General features: G+C 43.1%; 1 protein-coding gene and 1 long non-coding RNA gene across 2 annotated transcripts in view; one reads left to right on the top strand and one right to left on the bottom strand.

Moving 5' to 3' along the window:
* LOC119033805 overlaps positions 1-15504 on the bottom strand; it is an 81326-nt gene extending 65822 nt beyond the window's left edge. The window contains exon 1 of the long non-coding RNA XR_005079374.1: positions 15055-15504. This is a non-coding gene — a long non-coding RNA (uncharacterized LOC119033805). The remainder of the gene's footprint in view (positions 1-15054) is intronic.
* A 3386-nt stretch (positions 15505-18890) lies between these two features.
* The window catches only part of LOC119033993 (adhesion G protein-coupled receptor A3), a 169288-nt gene continuing 166089 nt past the window's right edge, over positions 18891-22089 (top strand). Inside the window, exon 1 of the mRNA XM_037124670.1 lies at positions 18891-19877. Within this exon, the coding sequence (XP_036980565.1) occupies positions 19660-19877 (218 nt within the window). The 5' untranslated portion in view covers positions 18891-19659. The remainder of the gene's footprint in view (positions 19878-22089) is intronic.

The following is a 22089-nucleotide window of genomic DNA, read 5'->3' as shown; positions in this document are numbered from 1 at the left end:
CATGTCAAAGTGGGTTCTTGGATCACACAGATCAGAGCCGAGCAGGAACATATGAGTGTCGCAGAAACACATGAAGTGTCCCCGGAGCTAGAACACAACAATTTAATGATGCGAAGGTGCAGCGTGGGCTGTGTGGAGACTGTTGCAGCTGTGATTGGTCTTCTGTGGCAGCTACACACGTCTCTTACATACTTCCAGTAGTTTTGGTTGTTTATCATATTCATTTCACAAACTTCCTCCTGTCTTTTCTGTAAGATTACAGCAAACACATAGCAATTTTCCCCTGAAGGAGCAGCTGGAAAAAATAAGTAATCTCCACTTTTTCTAAAGTGTAAGACATTTGCATTTTGGCGATATAGCTGAGCAATCCCCAGTGTGATCCGCCTGCTTGCCATGATTGTCGTTTTCTATGACACAATGAATACAAGCATGTAAAACTTTGGATGAATAACAAATGCACTACGCTGCCAGATTGTGCACAACACATCCATTTTGCAACACAACGCCAGCCAGCAGGTTAAACATCTCTCCGCCTGCAGCGAAAACAAACAGCCTACTGGATACTGTGCGATCGGCGGAAACAAATGGGAGCTTTACTGTACACTGGAAACTGAATTGATTTTTTTTGGCGTCTATAAATACAGGTAGCATCAAAGCTTGCTACAACATCCGCGATAAAAGAAGTGGAGCTTTTTGTGCCCCGGTGCCAGATTTAGCGAAACATCTGTTGGATGAGTCTGACATAAACTAAACTAAAGCTTTCAGAGTCTGCAGCTCCATGGCGGATAGTGAAAGGACTGAGGTGCTGATGGAAAAACATACCGTAGTTATTCCCCTCTGCCAAGATAACAAAAGCAAAGTGATCAGGGGTGAAATAAAGTCTACATGGTCCTCTTTTTGTAGTTATTTAATAAAGCTGTCATGACGACAAGAGAGACGACTATTTGAAATGGTACTGAATTAGCAGTAAATGACACTTCACCCTAAGAACAAATAATTATCTAAGGCACCTTAAAGGGTTCTAAAGGCTTTGAATATCTATCTACATAGAGTGACGTCATACCCGAGTTGACTGCCCTTCAGTACAAGAAGTAGGAAAACCAGCTGTAGTCAGGTTAGCCATCGCTAGCCTTCTTCTCCTCCTCCTCCTCCGTGGCTCCAGAGGCGAGTATTCCACTAATTTGAAGGTCAGTGCATTGATGCCTAACTCTGTGGTGGAGTATCCTGATGAGCAGCTTGGCACTTTGCACGGCTACTTGTGCCGTCACTGTACAAATGTGTGTGAATGGATGAATGCGACAAGTGTTGTAAAGTGCTTTGAATGCTATGTAAATGCTAGTCTGTTTACCAGTTATCATTTCTTGTTGTCTGATTATTTTTTTTATTATCATAGTAGTAGTAATAGTAGAAGTATTGGTAGTCACTGCTACTGATTAGAATAAAAACAATCAATAATCTATAGTATCTGAGCCCTTTGCCACTACCTATTGTATGTATCTCATATCAACTGCACTTTACAAAGTACTTTCTTGCCATTGCTTTCAGATATAACCATATCAAATGAAAAATGTGACTCAGTCATTTGCTTTCATTTTAAGTATACTTGAGGTAAGACAGCGCAAGCCAAAATACATGTTTACTTTTAAATCTTACCCACCCCCATGTGTTCTGACCCGAAGAAACAAATCAGTCATCACATCCACGCAGGCTGCGTCACCCTCTAGACAGCGATCTAAGTGAGATCTGGCAGCCGCCGGGGCCGTGCTCGCCTCACCTCCCTGAATCATGATGTATGATGTTTACGTAGCCGTAAAATCCCCTCCAGAACTGCAATGCTCGCCGTTTCCCCTAATTAAGAGCAAGTGGATATAAACATAGACACAAGCTCAAACAGCACAAGAGCGCGCACACACACATACAGGCAATCGGATGCACAATTACACGTGCGTGACTCAACGCTCACATAGACACACAGGAGGATCAGTTATGCATCAAATTACACAGGCGCACGCTCACACATATTATATTAGGTAGATATCCGACTCAGTGAGCGTCAGGTTCCTGCAATGGGAATGTATTCAGATCAGACAGGGGCCTCTCCTTGTACACATAATATGAAGTTATTGATCTCCATAAATCTTTTAATATTCCCACTCAAATAATACTACCCGCCCGTCTCTTCAATTCATTATATTGGAATTCAGGCTCTGGGGACTGGTAAATGCAGGGTCAGTGTAATATTTATAAGTGGGGATGGGAAGGTGTTCAGAGGGCTATGATTTTATTGTCAAAGCTCACAGTGAAGTGCGGGTGCAGCACAGACACCTGGCGCAGACATGTCTTCAAACACACTCAAAGGAGTAAGATCAGTTGAAGAGCAGCCCTCTCTAGATTAACTTGTCACCAAGGCCCGCAGTCCTTGGGGCTTGTCTTCTCCCCGGGCAGATTGGCCCGCTGGCTGCTCCTTGTTGTTTAGTGAGCTCTTATCTGCCACTCTGGCCACGCTGGCAAGTCGAAACGAGGAATGGGCATGCGACACGCAGAAAAAAAAATGTACTTGAAGCACTATTCAGTCTCAGCGTCTTAATTGGAAAGGATCTACATGAGAAGATGTATTATTCTTCTCAATGAAGAGCAAAGCAGTCTTTTCAAAATGAAAATCTGGGTAAATGTTTGTCATGTTCCATACGTGAACAGAATGATTCATAAGACCACTGTGAATGATTGGAATGGTTTAATCCACCAGTGCATTTAGAGGCAGAATTTGGAGATTTCAAAATGTTAATAGTTTTAGCTGCCTAAACCATTTATCTGTTGCCTTCATCTATTATTCATCCATAACTGACTACAATAAGCCAGAAAAAAATATCTAAGCATCCGGCAGCTGTTAGGTAAATGCCGACCGGGTGATCAAGACCCCAAAGTGGAAAGGAGCTACAGTAATTTCCTAGCTTCTCCACTACCTCTGTATACAGTCCCTGTCAGCTGCTGAGGGACCCCATTTGGGTACAAGTACCCTTGGTCAGAAATCACTGTTGTAAGGCATCATGGAATGACACAGTCAGAGGTGAAGTACATCTCCTCCCAGCCCCGAGAGACAAGAGAGCTCATGGGTGATATAATACCCCTAAAAACCACTGAGTTGAAAAACTGCCGACAACAGCCTCACTTGAAGACAGGTGTCTGAAAGTACGTGACTGAGGCATAGCAGTAAGAAACGCTATTTAAGTAGCTTGAGTAAAGGCCAAGCTGAGTTTTTACATACCATCAGCATAGAGGAGTTGTGATACATGTGAAGAATGCATAAAATAAAACTAGGAAAATGAGAGACCCTTTATTATTTATGAAGGCAGTATAGCACAGGAGGATTTTATGTCCCTTGATAGATTGGCCAGGAAGTGTGTGTGGATGAACAGGAGGTATCCAGTAGCTGAAGAGTTCAAAATACATCTTTAGTGATGCAAGTGAATCCAGCTGAGGGAAGGAGCCTGAGATTTAGATCACATACAAACTGTATCGAGAAAGATTATAAATGACCGCACATCTCATTTATTCACAAACTTTAGATCAGTGATGGCTCAGATCTGCAGGAGGACTTCAGTTTTTTCCAACTAATTGGAATTGGCAACCTGGCTACAGTGCAAACTTGTTTATCCATATGAGTCAGAGCAGAGACGCAGAGAGTTCAGGGGCTGCCGGAGAGTTTGAGTACGCCTGAACAGAATGAGGGAGATGTACACGCATTATGCATAGCCGTGCCAAGCTGTGACCCATGTCACCAGCTGCATGCAAATTAATTCTGAGCGAAGCTGAAGAGAGATTATCAATTTTTTGTTTTAATAATCTGAATAGTTTGTGTTGGACAACTGTATAGTGTTTCACAAGAAAGAAAAATATATAGGTTATCCTGTCTACCTATATACTTAAGGATGGATCATTAGCCTCTACATTTATCTATTATACTGGTCATTTATCATTACAACCTAAGAATATAAACATAGTACTCTTCTTAATCATTTTTACCCTATCATGACAGCCATCAACTACCCGGCAACGGTTCTCTTATTTACCCCTCCAGTCTTTAGAGTTTCCCTTCCCTACTCTGAATGGCACATTTCATTGTATTACAAATGTTATGACGTACAGTACCAGATTTTTGACGTTCATATCAATATTGATAAGCAAGGGTTAAAAATCTCTGATAAGGGAGTGCCTGCCTAGCTGTATAGCTTGATAGACCGTGCATCCCATATGTGTCCCATTGTGACAGGTCTTCCCCTCTCTCCCACCCACTCTCCTGAATGACTTGTGAGCTGTCCTGTCTAAAAATGGCTAGGAGACAAAGACATATGTTCATAAACACATGCATACATACATGACGCGCACACACCTTAGCATGATTTAAGGCAAGTCCAACCAGGGACCTTATAAATGTCCCCTATTGGCTTTCAAGTCCCCTTTCAGTGTGAGTGTTACGACTCCCGGGGCCACTGTTAGGTTCATGAGTATACACACACATACAGTAGGACACTGTTTCTTAATTATGTAAATATCTTTGTCGGGGACACTAGATTTAAACGATACCAGTTCAAATCAAGCAGTCTTTTAATGGAAATTGCTTGATGTAAATCACTTCAGAAGTAATAAAGCTTTAAAAATATAACTCTTACAATTTCAGAATTTCAGAAATTAAGCTTGGTAACTCAGCTCAACAGTGTATTTTAGAAACACACACTGGAAGGACATTCTTATGAAGACCAATAATGTGAGGTAAATGTAAAGTACCCTTTCAAGTGACAATGGAATAAAACATCTTTGAGAAACGACAGGGCTCTACGCCTTACGTAAAAAAATAAAAAATAAAAAATAAAACCAAATGAATAAGTTTTATCAGCAGATACATTAGGAATATCACAAAAAAGTGGGGGAACAGTCACAACAGTACATCTACATTCACACTGTTTTCAGTGCTCTGCAGAGAAATAACACTGTTTCATCTTTCGAGGCCACTCCAGGATAAATGCGGTTTGTCTTAGTAGCGACACTTGAAGTCACATATAATCAAACTACATTTCTTCTCAGTGTTTGCCAGCCAGAGACAGAGGCAACTGGCTGTTGAGCATGAGAGATCATGACTCATGCGCCTGGACTAAAGTCTGTTGTTCTTATACTTTTCCTCTAATTGTATGTTCTGTTTTTCTTGGTGGACTGAAGGCAGTCAGAGACTGGATTGGGATGTTACTGGCCCACTCTTCGTCTGTTCAGCTGTGCATTCTCGACACAATGGCAGGATGTGATGTCACACAGTTCTTGTCTGGCATTTGGGGTGCAGTGGTGATCAGTTACCCAGAAGAATCTGTAAAGAGCTCGGTCTCATACAAAACCAGTGAAGAGAAATCAAAGGGTCAGATGGTTTATTTAATCCATATTTAGAGCATTTCTGTGAATATTCACTGGAGTGTTTATTTTGTGTATTTTCTGACGTGAATTTTGTTGAATGAAAGGAGGTCAAGTGGGCTCATTTGGCGTCCTCCATGCTGCAGTAGTTTTTTTTTCCGCTGGAGGTTCTGAGAATAGCTTGACCCCTTGCTGACTGACCAGCAGGCACATTAGACATGTCAATCCTCTTTGAAGATAAATCCTGTCGGACCGTCTCCTTGGAGACGAAGGGAGAGGCAAGCGTGGAAGTTATTTCAAAAAGTTAAATCAGAGAAAGCTTCTCTCAAGGTTTTCTATCCATTTTTCATTGTTGTTTTATTTCGTTCGTTGTTGATCTAGTGCATCAGCAAATTTCCAGAGGTAGGCTGTACAGGTACCTGTTTGCTCTCTGCAGCCAATCATAGCTTGGTGCTGCTTATGGCCAGAGCCGAGGCCCTGCAGAACCAGCCTCACGACTGACGCCAGGGAATCAGGGTCAACATTTTGCTTGGCTCGCTTCCAGTGTCATGAACTGGAGGGAGTGAAAGGGAAGGGAATGGAATGGAATGGAATGAGGAGAAAAAAGAGAACAGGAAAAAGAGCTAATACTGTTTAACTCCAGCAGTGCGTCACAGAGATGTATGGGCCCGTCTGCTGGGGATGAGGGCAGCCAGAAGGAGGAGTATCCTCAGCCAGGATCTTTCATCAGCTTCTGATGTCATTCACTGCACACAGTTTGCCTCAGGTTATGTCTCCGTGATGTCCATATGAGGTAGTAAATATCTCCTTGTCTATTTTTCATAGCCATATTTTTTTGCAGCTTTCCTCCTCTATGTATATAAACAAGAGGGACTGAGATGCTGTGCATGTGCGTCTGCCCGAGCGAGCTGCTTTCTGTGCACAGACTGTTGATTCAGCTGGAGCCTCCTGAATGCCTGACAGCCGACTGACATCCTCTGTCACTGGGTGCTGGTGTGCAATCATGACTCAATAAGCCCAGGAAATCAGGGGAGAGCAAGAGAGTGAAAAACACACATCAAGGCCGAACGGAGTGGAGAGCAGCAGAGCAGAGGTTAGCTGGCCTCAGGGGTTCGAGGGCCCCGGCACTGAGCTTCAAGTTACATCCATCTTGTTCCAAGACCTCCCTGGAGAGTACAGTATGTGTGAACATGAGAAACCCTTTGGGGTGGGTTGACTTTAACCAGGGTTAATATGCTCTCTATAGGCGCATACCGCTAAAAATGCATCAAGTATTGGATATATATTTGGTCAAAGTCAAGTTAAGACTGTATTATGACTTTCTGTCATACACTACTGTATACTGTCTGGATTGTTATGATATGACAAGACCTTTTAGGCTACAAGAATTTAATTTGAAATCTGCAAAGAGGACTTTTGATTTGCATTCACTACAATACAGCTAGGAAACAATACTAACCACATATTTCACCACCACTCTGGCTTTCTATTACTGAGCAGCACAATCAAAACTGCGCTTTGTATCACAGAGACAGAAACTAGACAGTTAAAGCACAGAAGCCGATGTTGTGTCAGGAAATAACTAGCTGGCGAGGTAGCCACGATTAGCCTTTCCTAAGGCTGAGATAAAATTTTCCTTGTTACTCTCTCCATAGCTACCATCCATGAGTGAAAAATGACGATCAAGATTTTGGTAATTCAGTTTGTCATTTAGAATAACTGATAGAGGCCAAAAGTAACAAATTTTAATAAGAAAAGTAACAATGAATTATTAAAATTAGCCAAACTCCTGCAAAAGCTGGAATTCACATGGCTTGCTGAGCACAGAAACATGTAAAGAAATTAACTTATTACATTGAATTAGACAGACTTATGATAAGTACATTGATAAGATATGAATGGTCATGGTCTTCACCGCATGCCCTGTTCCCAGTGTTTCTCTGTCTGCACCCCTTGTTGGTGTGGTTTGTATTTAAGCCCATGTTGGTCCCTCACTCTTTGCTGGTTCTATTGCCTGCCATGCGCTTCCTGTGCTGTGCCTGTTTCCAGGTGATTGTGTGTTCCCCGTGTTCCTGATTTGTTCAGTTCATGTTTTGTCTGGCTGGTCCTCAGTTTTGTACTTAAGTTTTTCCTTTTTATTCCTTGGACCTGCCCCTGCCTGTCTTTCGTTGCTTGGTTTTTGGATTTTGGTTTTCATGCCTTGGATTTCACCTGGGACATCAGCTCATTAAAACTAGTTTTTTTGTTTGCAACCTACCCGTCTCTGTGTGTCTGCCAATTTTAAACTGTTGCATTTGATGGATATTTTCAACCTGAATGAACAACCTCACCTATTATTCATTACATGATAGGTAGCAGTCCTTTGTGATATTTTCTACCCTATTCTCAAAGTAGACCGGATATGAAAGCTGAAAAAAAAAAAAAAAAACATATTGGATCTGCATTTGTCTCTTTTCTTTTGTGATGACTGAACTAAAGAGTGCAGTAGTCATGTCTGTATTTAAGGTGTTATGTATGATTTTTGGCGGCCGTACACTTACGTCACACAGTTTTAATCCTGATTTTTTAACATTTTCTCTTCTTGCTGCTCCTCTGCCTTTGTGGGGCAGCATAGATGGCACTGCGGGACACCATCAGGTGCAAGCAAACAGTGGAGAGGCTGCTTCTCCAAATATTTTGGACGCCATCTGTCGAAGCAGCTCTTGCATACCCTCCCCCATTAGCGCCCAAAGTTTTCTTGCTTACAAAGTACAGGACTAAATCAGGACTGATTTTCCCCTGCGGAGTTAAGGACGAGCGTTATATGAGCTTGTCTGCACGAAAATATGTTTCAAACCATCACCATTAACACTGGAATTAAAGTGAGGGCAGGCTATGCTTGACAATTCCCGCAAGATATAAAAAATAACAGTCGTAAAGATCCTGCAGTCGCTGAGAAGCTCTCTTCTGCTTTCCCGTCCAAGAACCTGGGGGATCTTTATTGCCTCATGACAGTTATGTAATGAAGGTAATAAATCGCCTGCATATGTGTGTGTTAAATGTATGTGGGCTGTTTAAACAGTGCACTTGTCTATGAAGACCTACATTGTTGAGAGATATATTTGACTGAAAGCTCTGCCCTGTTTTCATATCTAAATTTTGCAGGGGCGAACAGAATTAATTGACACAGACAATAAAACAAAAAACAACTTGGATAAAGTGCCTGTTGTAATTCAGTCAATAAAACATGCCGATGATCCGGTAAGTGAAGATTGAAGCACTGTGGCTCGGGAAAAAAAGGGTCAATAGCAACTGCAAATTACTATATGGAGACAGATGGGTGGAGATTACCTGCGGATGAGACTGAGAAGAGACCACGAACCATAAAAGAGAGGTGCCCGAAAAGGTTTTTCGGAAATTTTCTTCACGACATTTGGATTTTCCCAGTTTGGTGATTCTCACCCATCTGGTTCTCAAGTAGTCAAAATCTGTTATTCAAAACTGCACATGAATCTGATTTAACTGCGTTCTCTGTTGCCAAATACTCAACACATCACGATAGCAGTTTTGGGATTGCTTGAGTGAATTTACTTTGCTCTGCCAATTTGGATGATTCTATCTGGAGCGGTACTTTATTATGTTATGTTGGTCTTTGCGTGCAACTCTGCCAAGAGATACTCGAGGTAGTAAATAAAAGGCAGGTATGTATAATGGCTTTCCAGCTGCAGCTCCGTCAAAGATTCTCTCGTTTAGTCAGAAAAACCCTTCTTGATTTTCTCACAGAAGCCGCCAGATTTAACGAGCTCAGCTGCTCAAGGCTATCTGCCGTTTTAGCTCATGTGGGAATGCTCTTTATGTGACCCTGCTTTTGGAGCCCATGGTTTTTCTTTCTCCAGCCGATGCCAGCCACGCCCCTCCTCGTTGTGCCCACAGCCCGCTGCATCCTCCCAGTCTTTGCTGTGGCAAAGCGGCGGAACATTCTGCGGGCAGGCCGAGCCGCACCAGCCAAATAAGCGGTTTTGACCAATTAGAGAGAGTTTGGAGATCAGGGCTTGGTTTGAACAGCTCAAAAAAAAAAGTGTGAAAGCTTTTGAGCAGTCGGGCACAGGCGCGGGGGAAAAATGCACACCCTGACCATGAAACATCCATGAGAATGTGTCACCAAAAAAGCCCGAAAGTTGCTCCACTCTCTTGGCGAGCTGTCTCTCGGTGAGGCAGCGGGGCTCAGCTGGAGGTTTCCGTGGTGAGCAACATATGCTTTCTTGATTTCCTCTCATCCATCCTCTTCGATGCGGGCGGAAAACAGAAAAGCGCCGTTTCTGTGTGAAGGCCATGTCGGGGATGAGTGGATTTGCAATGAATTACGGATGGTTAAAAAAAGAAGCACTCACTGGGCGCGCGCTGCAGTGCGAGCGGGAGATGAACTCGGGCCTCGATACACTCGCGCCAGAGTGTCCAGCTGTAAGCCTCTCTGGGCAGCTATGAAGAAGACGTCTCCAGAAAATGAGCCAAAGCGTGTCTTTTTAATAGAGAGGGAGGAAGAGCGATAAAGAGAGATCCACCGACAGGCGTGAAATATCTGCCGTGGGAGAGCTTCGGCTCTGACTCTGTGATGACCTATCTCACCATTGAGAACAAGCAGCAATTATTCTACAGAAACGGGCATGATAGGGCAGCCTATGGGAGCCCTGCCTGTTACACCCCTGGCTATTCTAAAGTTTACAGCTATGGGGGGGGTCAGAGTTCACATGCAAGCCACCCCTCGGGGCTGTTTTTAGATTCATCCTATCGGACAATACATCTTTGTTTGAGTAAATCCAAAATAGATTCTGATAATACATGCTCACTTTAAACACGGTTTTGCTCCCCTGTTTCCCTGTTCACTGTTTGTACTATGAAGAGAGAAAAGCCAGTCAGCGAGTGTACGGTTTATGTACACCATCTTCTAAAGAAGAGTGCTGTATAGTGTAGTTCCCCTCCTTTCCCCAACAGGGCCCAGTATTGTCACGGAATTCCTATATCCATGATTGGCTCACACTGGTGGGACTGTTTGGTGCATGCTTCCTCCTCTTTCTCCCTCTCTGTGTGTATGCATGTATGTATCTTGCCCTTTCCCAGCTCTGTGTAACAGACAGAACTGCACACAATCCAAGAATAACTCAGATGACAAGCAAAGGGCAGCGTGGAAACATTTTTTATACCCCCTATGAAAAATATCACTCGAAATAAATCTGTTTTTCTTAAACCGTTGTGAAGAGAAAAAGCCACAGGAAGACACCTTTTCACCTCAGTGTCGGCACGATGTGTTTTGAAATATTGTTCCTTGTTTTAAATGAGAGCTCGGGGTGAGCTCAAAGGTGCGAGGCCCAGGGAGCAGATTGTTTTCTGTGTTTTGTTTTGTAAAAAAATCTTATTTTTAGACTGGAAACATAAAAATGACTTGTTGAAACAGAATTTCTTTCGCAGTGCCCTTCCCCTCCTTCTGTTCTGCCAGGGAACCTTCCCATGGTACTTCATCTCCTCATTGGGCCCCCGTTCACGCAGGCCGGATTATGGATAGAGACTGGAATACTTATGAGGCCGAATACACTGCTGCACCATGGACAGAGCTGCCCTACGTATACCCCGTCTCTGCACCGGTACTCTGTGTCAAAACAACAAAAATAAAGCCACAGCAAACAGTGTCTGAGCACTCTGGGCCCAAATGGATTTTATTTGCGTACTGCAAACTTATTGTTGAAGATCAGCCGACGGGAGCGGAGTGACCTCCGTCGGCGCTAATGATGACAAACGAGTGGGTTGATGAAATTTCACGACGGCCTTATTGAGACGCAAAAAAAACGCGAGGAGTTTATTTGCAGTGCCTTTTACGAGGCTGGAGGGGAAGTGGTGATTACAAATGAATATACTCGACTTACTGTGGGCAGGCTCCCCTGAAAACAAGTCAGAGAAAAGGCCGTCATGTGCCCGGTTTGTAAATGAGGTGAAAACGAGCAGAGCTCAAACTCATTGTTGGCATCTTGTCTGTGATGCGGCGCTTGTATTCTCAGGCAAGGGAAGGTGGAGGGAGGCTGTAGAGGCAATAACAAATCCACATTCTCATAAAGGGGCCTCGGAAGATTAATTTCAGTAGTCTCTGTTAAGATCATTATACATGTTCCAAACCTTCACGAAAGTCCTTGTGCCGTACCCTGGTGGTTGGTGGTCAGTGGGTCCGCCCTGCTGCTGTAGGAACACTAACACGCCAGCTCACACCACACCGTCCTCCATTCTCAGGTTTAAAAGTAGCACTGGTTTCCCAAATCCTCGTGGCACCTTATTATAGTGAGCCTTAGTTTATTGACGGTAAATCCATCCCAGGACCCCCTTTAACCGGGAAAGGAAGCCAGATTGTCCAGAGCATAACATGTAATTAGATTTTTTAAACTGTGTTGCTGTTGTGCTTGTTGCTCTCTGGTTACAATGAGCACCATCACTTCTTGGATTCTGGCAGCACTGGATCAGATGCTAACATTGGTTAAAGGGGCAATTCAAGGATGAGTTCTAAGTCTGGTAGCTTATCATCACTTATAAATTACACCTTTTTAGTGACACAATGTATCATCCTTAGTTTTGTTCTCTATAGAGCACTGTAGGTATGACATATTTTGGTAGGCTAACGCAGAAGTTAGTACTGTCATGCTCCCATTGGCAACTGGATTTTTTAATTGGATTTTGAATTATTTCCCAGAAATATGCTCCGTGGAAAACATAAGTTTATGATACTTACGCGTTGTGTGTACAGCAAGATAATCTTCACAAATGAACACAGGTTTTTGTGATTTTTGAAGGGTCCATGCAATCACCAGAAGTAAAAAGCTAACACTGGGGTAAAAACAAACTGCACTGCGGCTAAATGACTGCAACATCCCCAACTCTAAGCATTGCTACACGATAGTACACTTTGATTCATCAGACTATAAGTTAATGTTAGAAAAGTCCCCCTGTAATGAGCATCCATATTTGACCTCATGTAATTACACAATTAGATGCTTGTTAGCGATTACCTTTTTTGACACATAAATGTTCTAATTCAATCACAAGGTAATAATTGGCATGTTTTATATTGTAGAACACAACTTTAAAATGTCTTTAGCTTATGTTGACTACAGAGTGTATTTCAGTACTTTAACCAGAAACCCATTCAAAAACCCCATCACCTACAAGAAGAGGAAACCAGAAGTGCAACAATGCAAACTTATTACCATGTTTAAGCCATTCCTTTGGCACTCTACTGGAAGTGATGACGCATTTTTTTCAAAAGTGCTTTATAAATAAATCTGACTTGATTCGACTTGACTTTTCTTGACCAAAATACTCTGGGCTTTGAGACGGTTAAAAAGCCATGGGGCCATGTTGGTGTCCACTGTGTCACAACAATACATGTCACAGGTGCCCGGTGCCCAGTCGCATTTCATCAAACTTACACGAGCACATGTTTGTGTGCGGAAGAAAAGGATTGCATGTGTATATGCTGATTAAATGTCTGGACTCATAAAGTCAGGACCGTTCAGGGATTTGGACATGAACCTGCCTCACTAGAAGAAAAAACGATAGTAGACTTCAATTAAATTAATATATTAAATGATGGTTATAGTATGTTATAAAATGATGATAAACAGGACAAAATATTATCCGCTTAATATAATATAGGGTACCATTGTCACAGAGGTTATGTTTCAGTATTGTGTCTGAGTGATTGTAGGTTTAACAACCAGAGCCAAAGGTAAAAACCTACATTTTCACTCAAATTAGAGTATTTGAAGATCTTTAAATGCACAACAATTCATTTCGTTGGCCAATTAGGGGGCAGTGACATCATCTGTTAACACAACACAAACATATTATCATATAAAAACAATTTACACATGCTTGTGACCACCTGGTAGCATTTCTGCTAAATCCTCCTCTACATTTGGCAGGTAATGTGCAGGATTTTATTTTTGAGGGGGTTTTTTTCAGTTGCCTGTTGCACCTGAAATGGACACCAAAGAGACTGCTGGTGAGACCGAAGCGATATAAAAGCCGAGGGCCGTAAAACCAAAACAATGTGTTGAAGGATGTTTAAACGCTTCACAGAGCCGAGGGGAACTGCAGGACCGGGTGATCGTTCTCGGCGGGGTCATTACTACGAACAACCGTGGTGACATTTCATGTGGTCGTTTAATCCATTGGTAATATAAAAATATTGATTAAAGCTGCTTTAAACTTGACAGTATGAGCCAACAAATATAAAACAAAGGGATTTGGTATTTAGCACCACTGTGTGAATACTATACATCATGGACTTCTCACTAAATGCAATTCCAAATAATCTGACGCTACACCTATAAACTTGAGTGCAAAATATGTTCCTGCTTCCCCTGACATCGACATTGTTTTACAAGATAAAGCTTTTTTTTTTTTTGTTTTTTTGTTTAACAGAAACCGAAAATAGAAAAATTTTGCCCAACATGTCCACACAGAGCATGCATTTCAAATCCATGGTATTTAATTTCTGCCCAGGGGTCTCCCAGTCAGAGCATAACCAAAGGTGTAAGCAGTAAGGGATCATGGGAGTTGTTGTCTTCATTGTTAAACATCTACCATTGTTCCGTCTCTGGCGGAAATGTTCTCATGAGGTACAGATATGAAAGAGGCTGCTCACGTTTGGTACCAACATTAGCTGTTTCAGCTAACCATTGAATTTGTGTCCCCAGACTCCATCACAAATTGTGTGATTTTAAGAGTTGTTGCATGGGGAGAAACTTAGCGAGCTTCGCAAAATGGTCGCAGCGAATTCTGTTATCCAAGCCTTCCTGTGAATTTGGCTTTAAATGCAAGACAGGAAGTTGTGTGTGTCGAGTCGCCGCTGTACCAGCATGTCTGCTTCCTAACTCGTAACATTGGGCAGCTGTTTGAATGCACTGTTTCAAGTGATTACTCCCTTCCATGCCAAATGGACAGAAGAACACATTTTATTGACAGTAAACATGTCAAATCTCACAGTAACTAACTCAGGCTACTTTCTTTGTCCCCCATGGAGAAACTGACCAAGACTCCGTTGAAAATTGCTAGATTTTGTGAGTTGTTGAGTTAGGAGAAACTTGGCTGTCTACAGATTTATTTGGGCCTTCTGGTGAATTTGGAAAACATTGTGTGCTTTGTGTGAAAGAATTTATCCATTTGTTCAAACTCAACCTCTTTTAATGAAAATAAACCTATGAAATTAAATGTTTTGCTTATTTGTAAACCTAATAAAATAGTAGTTCTTTTTTTAATAAACCATTCACTTAAGAAATGATAAGATGTGTTACCAATATTTTAACTGTATTCACACCTATCAAATGTTCGAAATATGATTTCAATTACACAAATGCATCAAACCAGAGTGCTTTTGTGTACTCAAAACACAGTAACGGTACTCACACCTGTACCAATGTATTTTTACAGTTCACAAAGAAATAAAGATAAATGATAATGACCTATGTCTAATAATTTCCCTAACCATTGGGGCCCATTTGTAGTGTTGGTGCACATGAAATTTTATCCAGTTAGAAGAAGTTAAACATTGATACCGGGACAGTTCACACAGTCTGCTTTAACACAGTCCCGTACTTCTATCCTGCACTCGACTCTGTTCCAATGTCAAGTACTCACGCAACCTCTCGCTGCAGACGCAATATGGCGTTGTAGCCAGCCAGGCCGTAGAGGATGTCCAGACAGCCCCGCGCCGACTCCCGTAGCACCGGCTACCTGCGACACGTCCTCGTTCTCGGCCGTCACCTCGTCCGCTCCGTCCGTGCTAATGTCATGTGAAGAATTCCTCGTGTCCGTGTGGTGAAACCGTCTGGTTCTCTGCCACCGGGCTAACTCACAACACACGGCTAATGTCGGAGCTAGTGATGGAGACCACGCTGTCCCGGCTCGGAAAACTTCACCGTCCTGTAAACTACACGCACTCGACTGAGATACGTCAAAAGAGTGCTCTGACAGATTAAGTCTCTCTGGGCAGTGCAATATCTGGGCCAACATTAAATTCGAGTCTCCAAACATTGACATCTTTCTCTCTAGCCAGGAAAGCACAGCCAGCTCGCCACTGTCCCAGGGAACTCTGGGATACTTCCTCCCGTGGAAATAAACAATAGTTTACATTAACCAGGAAAAACTTAACCTTTATCATGTTTTAAGACCATAGAATACTCTTAAACAATATAATACATGAATTACAGAGTTAATATATTAACAGTATTAATTTTAACATGACTATGGCAAAAATAGAAGAAAAAAAAACAGAATTCTGGGAAAGGAAGTCCTACTCTACTCCATCTTCTATAAGCAATATATAGGGATAATCTGCATATTTTTACCATCACTAAGCTTATAGAAACACAGTAAAATAAAAAAAATAATGTTTTTACACATTTTTAGAAGACCCTACATTATTATCTTTAAATTCAGATGTCAGAGTTCTTTTTGTTTCTTATCTTCAGACTAAAACCAGAGGGAGCATTCTGTTGTCTTTTTGGATTTCACACCCTCCAGATAACACAAACGTAAGTGATTGTGCCGTGAAACTGGAAGCCACCTGTCACGTTCGCTAAAAGCCAAAACAACAGCTCTCACCTCCGCTTGCACTGTACCAACAACAGCGCGGTGGGAAACTCCATAAAACCTGAATCAGTTAAAAAATAAAAAATGCCATGAGCCTTCATCACAAAAGTCATGGAGTAATAATGGAGAGTCTGTCATCCTGCTGGCGCCTGGCCTCTTCAAGTGGAGCAGGTAAATATTTAGTGAGGACTGTGATTGCTGCCGGCCATGGCCTATTTATCTCTGTCACCAGGTAATAATGGAGAGCCGTGAACACTAATGTGAGACAGGGAAAACACGCGAACATGCTCTGCAGAGGAAGGCTGTTTTGCGTTGCTCCGGTGGAAAAGGCCTCCGTCGCTCCATTGTGCGCTAATGAGTTTTTATCTTGAGTTAACACAGCAATCTGGAGATAAAGCATTTTATTGTTCAAAATAATGTCGTTGGTGCTGATTAGCGATCCCTTTCCAAACAGGTTGTCGGTGTGAAAACACAGCCCTTGCCAGGGAGAAAAACCTTTATAGACCTGGGCTCGTGTGCGTGCTTCTGTTTTTCATTAAGAGCATACGAGTAGCTCAGTGAACAGCCGTGGCTCCCGTCCAAGGAAATGTTTCTGCAGGCTCCATTAAAGATGGATCACTTCAAATGGTAATGTCAGCTACACCGGTTGACTCTCCTATTGGCTTCCCAGGGGTCAGCTGGCGGGAAGATCCGCCTCTGCACTTACAGGCACGAGGTAAATATACATCTGTGCAAACAAGCCTCATGAGTGACAGTGCAAGAAGGCGTCATGGGAGCACAATAAGGAGGGAATAGGGCCTCCATATGTGGATAAACACAGAGGGGAGGGACGTGTCCTGCCCCGCGCAGCCTGCTCCTGTGGGGAGGAGAGCGTCCATGTTTGCCTGTCAGACAGATGAACAGGGAACACGGACTGCTTGCGGGGTCAGTGGGAGCGGCTTCAAATCCTCCTTTGTGCTCTCAGGCCTGCGTCGGAGACAATGTGGATAATGAGGGAGGAATTTGGCGCGGGGCGCACGCACACACACACACACACACACACACACACACACACACACACACACACACACACACACACACACACACACACACACACAGGGAAAGCACCTCGCCCCGGCCCCGGGGAGCCCAGTCAGCCAGCTGTCTCAGCTTCTGTCTCCCCGGGGCAAGACACTTTATACACAGGATCCACCATCAGCGGACATGATTGATGTCAGTGGATACACTGTGTGAGCTGTTCGAACGCTCCATTCTCTGATAAGAATAAGTGAAACTTCCAGAGCTGTGAGACATCAGGCCTCATTGTCTGTCGTCTTTGTGTCAAGAGTCATCAAGTGGCTGGTGCTGAAGAGGCTTTTATTGGCACAGACTGGTGTTCATGAAAGCAGAAACTGTGTTTATACCTCTCAATCAACACCATTCATAGACATTTCCTTTCACATCACACTTTCTCTGACACTGAGGGAACATAAAGGCATTTCTAGGAGGACTCAGACTCTCCTTTCTCTCTTCATTTTGGACCGTTTGTGAGATGTTTTAAGTTGAGCCATGAAGAAGGGAGTCATTAATCATCCGCACGAGTCCGACAATGTGTTACTATGTCAACCTGGTCACTTTCCAACTCATATTCTATATTTATTGCCGTCACTTAAATGAATGTCAGGTTTACAAGTGTGTCCTTTGCTCGTAAAGTGCCTGATGCCTGCAGCAGCTTCTTGTTGCAGCTGATCAAGGGAGAGCGATATGGATCTTGATGTATTAACATGACACTGCGACGTGCTGTAGAAAACATCTTTTCTCCCTTTATTTTGGAGGAAACTTAAGGGAACACCTCACCCCAAAACATAAATGGATCTACACTGCTTGTCCGACTTACAAGTCTGAGCAAGTCTATCCCATTTCATTTGGAAAGATGCTGTTTCCCACCATTTTAAGCCCAAATCCTGTCTGTAGCTGCTAAGCTAAAAGGGTCAGCATTCACACAATCTGAAGTGGGTACAGGAGCTCTATCAAATATTAAGCTTGTAAATTACATCTTTGGGATCTCTGGGCTTCTGGAGACTTGGATTACACCAGACAACTTGTCAGGAGCCATCTTGTGTTTTCTTTCAGTAATTCTACTTTACATTTTGAAGTCCTCAGCTACATGAGCTGTTTAGGAGAATGCCGTTTTGCCTTGAAGCTACAGAAATGTTATAATGTTATAAATGTTATATATATTATAACAGCATTTTAGCAATAGCATTTTCAAATTCATTTTATTAACAAACATTTTCTTCACAAACACAAACACAGATAATAAATGGAGGAGAGCCCACAGGGACTGGAGAGGAGCGGGCCTTTAAACCCTTGTCTTCCGGGCAGGAACCAATCAGCTCCTAGGGACAACCTACAACCACTCAAACACACCTGCAACTGATCACATGCACATGCACACACTCACTCAGGTAAAAGAGGGACATTAAATGGTGGTAACTATATATATATATATATATATATATATATATATATATATATATATATATATATATATATATATATATATATATATATATATATGTTCACACTTTGTTGGGGGGGTTTCTATGTAAAATCCTTCCAGGAACGTCATGGGACAAAGACACACACTCAGGAAACAGTTTTATGAGTAGTCCGGTGATTCAGAAGTGATTCATGGCTTAGATCGGTTTCAGTTTGTGTACAGGCTGCAGAAAGTGGATACAAACAGCTCCTCTGCAGCTGCTCTTGAGTAGATGAAGAGAATAAAACAAACAGCAACACTTTTCATCAGGCTGTGTAAATGTTTGTGTCTGACAAATCATGCTGCATACGGCACACTACCGCACAACCCCAAGGTGGGGGTGGGGGACCCCGGGCACCTTGGGGAACCACTGGAGGTGACACAAACTAACTCATTCATCATGAATGACTACTGATTGGTTCGGATGATTCACTCCACTTTTTTATATCTAAATATAAAGACGTTGGTGAAAGGAATTAAAAGAAAACAGTCCTAGCTGTTAAGGTTCACTGATATGACATGTTATGAAACGGGTTTCTGTGGCCTCATGCATCTGTTTGGGATATGAAAAGTTGAGAAGCCCTCGCTGGAGTTTGTCGGGACCCGGCGCGGGGAGGGACTTTCTGGACACTGCGCAACAAGTCCCGGAGCGCACGAAGAAGTGGATGATGGGAGTGAATGGCAACACGGCGTGCTGCAGCTCTGACAGGAGACGGCTTTCTGAGTGACTGATCCGGTACGACTACTTCACCTCAGCTCTAGTATCTCATTCCCGCGGCCGCTCGGGTGTGGAGGATGTGTCGCAGGAAAGTTTATCCGGACTTCGAAAGCGCTCCGCTGGAAGTTTTCCCTGCACATGCCGCCGCACAGAAAACAGTTTGGAGGAGTTACTCTAAGAAAGAATGGCAAAGATCCAGCGCGTCACACCTCTGATGCTGCACGTCTCTCTCGGGTTTCGCCGCAAAAAGTAACTCTGCGAGTTTCCAGCTGCGGCAGGTGAGCGCGTTCTGGACCGCGGCTGGGTCACAGGCTGGACTTGAACGCGACAGGAGGCGATGTGAAATGGTCCCGACGGATCACAGAGGCTGGAAGGACATAACCTGAGAGGTAGCGTTTAGATAGAATCCACCATGAGAGTGCTGAGTCTGCTGTGCGTAATAGTGGCGCTGTGGGAGTCGAGCCTGAGCAACAGAAACTGTCCGGACCTGATCGTTGACAGCTGTCACTGCTCGGCCGAGAGGTCCAAGGAGCTGAGCAGGCAGCACGTCCGAGTCAAAGTCGTGTGCGATGATGTGGACCTGATGGACACCCTGCAGCCCAGCTTCTTACCCAACAGAACCGTGTCCCTGTAAGTACGTTTCACGGCACCCCCTGTACAATCAGACACTTATTATGGAGGCTTCATGTGTCCACAGGAAATATTAACAGCCAGAAGTCCAAAAAGTTAATTTCTGTCCGAGACTGGGATGCTGTCAAGTTGCTGGATTATTATTATTATTATTTTTTCCGGGGGGGCCTTGGAGCCTCTCTAAAAGGGCCCCTGGAGATCCTTAAATCCCAGTCAGAGGACCAAGACTCCTTGGCATTAAGTGTTATAAATGCATTCCACAAGGTTAAACCGCTTTGACACAATAAATCAATAACCGCACCTTGAATCCTGCATAATATTACCCTTTAGGAAACATATAGATAAACATAGATTAAAATATCACAGCAAACGCACTCCTCAGTAACAGTTTATCAGAAGCAGTGCAATAACACCTGAGGGAAGGAGAGAAAAGAAGGAGAATACTTTAATAAGCTGTCAGTGATAAAATCTGGTCCCCATGTGCTTTTTTTTTTTTTTCATTATACATCATTGCAAAATGTTCTTTTGGTAATACAGATACAGAATTATTATAATTTAGTCCCTGTCTGTTACTCCTGACAATTAGTCATTTCATCAGTGAGATGTTGACAGAAAATGACTTTACTCTGATGATTTATTCAGTTCAAATAAAAAGAATGTAAAAATAAAAAGTCAGCGCCACATCTGCTTGTCTGTGCCGCACATAGAGTTGTGGTCAGTCGAAGTAAGACACCTGAAGACGTCACCTTGAGCTTTCAGGCAGAACAAGTCACGAAAAAGTATTCAACAGATTACAGCAGACAAAGCGCATACACAAGTACACACAAACAAATCGCGACGTATCATGTAAAAAATGTTTCAGACATTGAAATCCTTCCAGTTGGATGAGATTTTAAAGTTTTCATGTCCTGTTGTAATTTCTATGGAGACAAACTGGAAGAGTGGACCAGCTCTGGAGCTGCTCAGCAGTTTCATATTTGAGGAGAGATGTAGACATATGATGCAAGTTCAGCAGAAGACATTATAAACACAACATGATGTGGATTCCTTCCCTCCCACAACTACGAGGACCAAGATTTAGTTCACATCTTCTATCTATGTTTCAGCTAAGGATGGGGTTAAAAGCTGGTCGAGATGAATTTCATGAATATCCTCCCATATGTGACCTGACGTCTTTTTGTGATGTGTTAAAAAAGTGAAGCCAGCATGTCTTTGTGCCAGAATTTAGGAGTTACAAGGATATTTTAAGGTTTCATATTGTCCCATGCCTAGTTGGATCCATGCAGGCTGCTTTTTTACCGAATAACTGGTTGAAATAACAGCAAAAATACACCTCGAACTATGTGCTGGGACCCTTGTACTGTTGCTGAAGTTTGGTGCTGTTCTGAGCATTATTTGTGGCTATGAGTGGCTTTTTGATGGTGGTGTCTTGGTTGGAGGCGTAGACTGCAGTGTATTGTTACTGTACGGTCTTTTCTGAGGCTGCTAAAGCTACATAAGAAGGCAGGCAGAAAACTTGACCTCTCGAGGGGGGGGGTCTTACTCAGTGTCATTGTGTGTTAGACCATGGATTAAACTTACTCCGGAATATCCCTTTAATAAGGTCCAGCTCCAGCTCAGTGTGCTGTTGGACACTCAGTAGTCGCCATAACCCACACTTGAGAGCCAGCCTCTCTGCGTGAGCCACGCTGGAGCCTCTCCTGTCTGGTGTTGTTACATATACACACCACCTTCCACATAAATCTGTCCCTTCCACCAGGCTCTTTAGGGGCATCATTTGCATTGTATTCAAAGTTATTCAAGCATAAATTTTGCACCTTGACAGGGGGGTGGGGGGGTGGGGGGACCTCCCTGAGTATTCATCTGCGCCGCTCTTGTAGATGGAGTAGCACTTCAAACACTCGAGGCGTTGATAACGTTCCCCACACGTTCCCCCTCTGCTTCTCTGCAGGTGCACAGATTGACTGCTAGATTAATAGACTTGTTTCATTCTTGGAAACTTGAGGCCTGCCTTTCCGAGTGTAAAAGCAAGCGCTAAATGTAAAGGCCCTTCACAAGTTACAGCCGACCACTCATTCTGAACTGAGAGCGCCGCTGATTAATGGCAGCACTTTGCTTACTGCAATTTATCTGGAGTGGTGTTTGCTTCCGTGTGGGCACGGGTGCTTTTGTTCCCTAATGCGCAGAACGGTTAAAGGCTTTGTTTGCTTTT

The sequence above is a fragment of the Acanthopagrus latus genome, chromosome 15 (assembly GCF_904848185.1).
Source record: "Acanthopagrus latus isolate v.2019 chromosome 15, fAcaLat1.1, whole genome shotgun sequence".
Lineage (NCBI taxonomy): Eukaryota > Metazoa > Chordata > Actinopteri > Spariformes > Sparidae > Acanthopagrus > Acanthopagrus latus.
The sequence above is the reverse complement of the archived record's forward strand: the minus strand, read 5'-3'. Positions and strand labels throughout refer to the sequence as shown.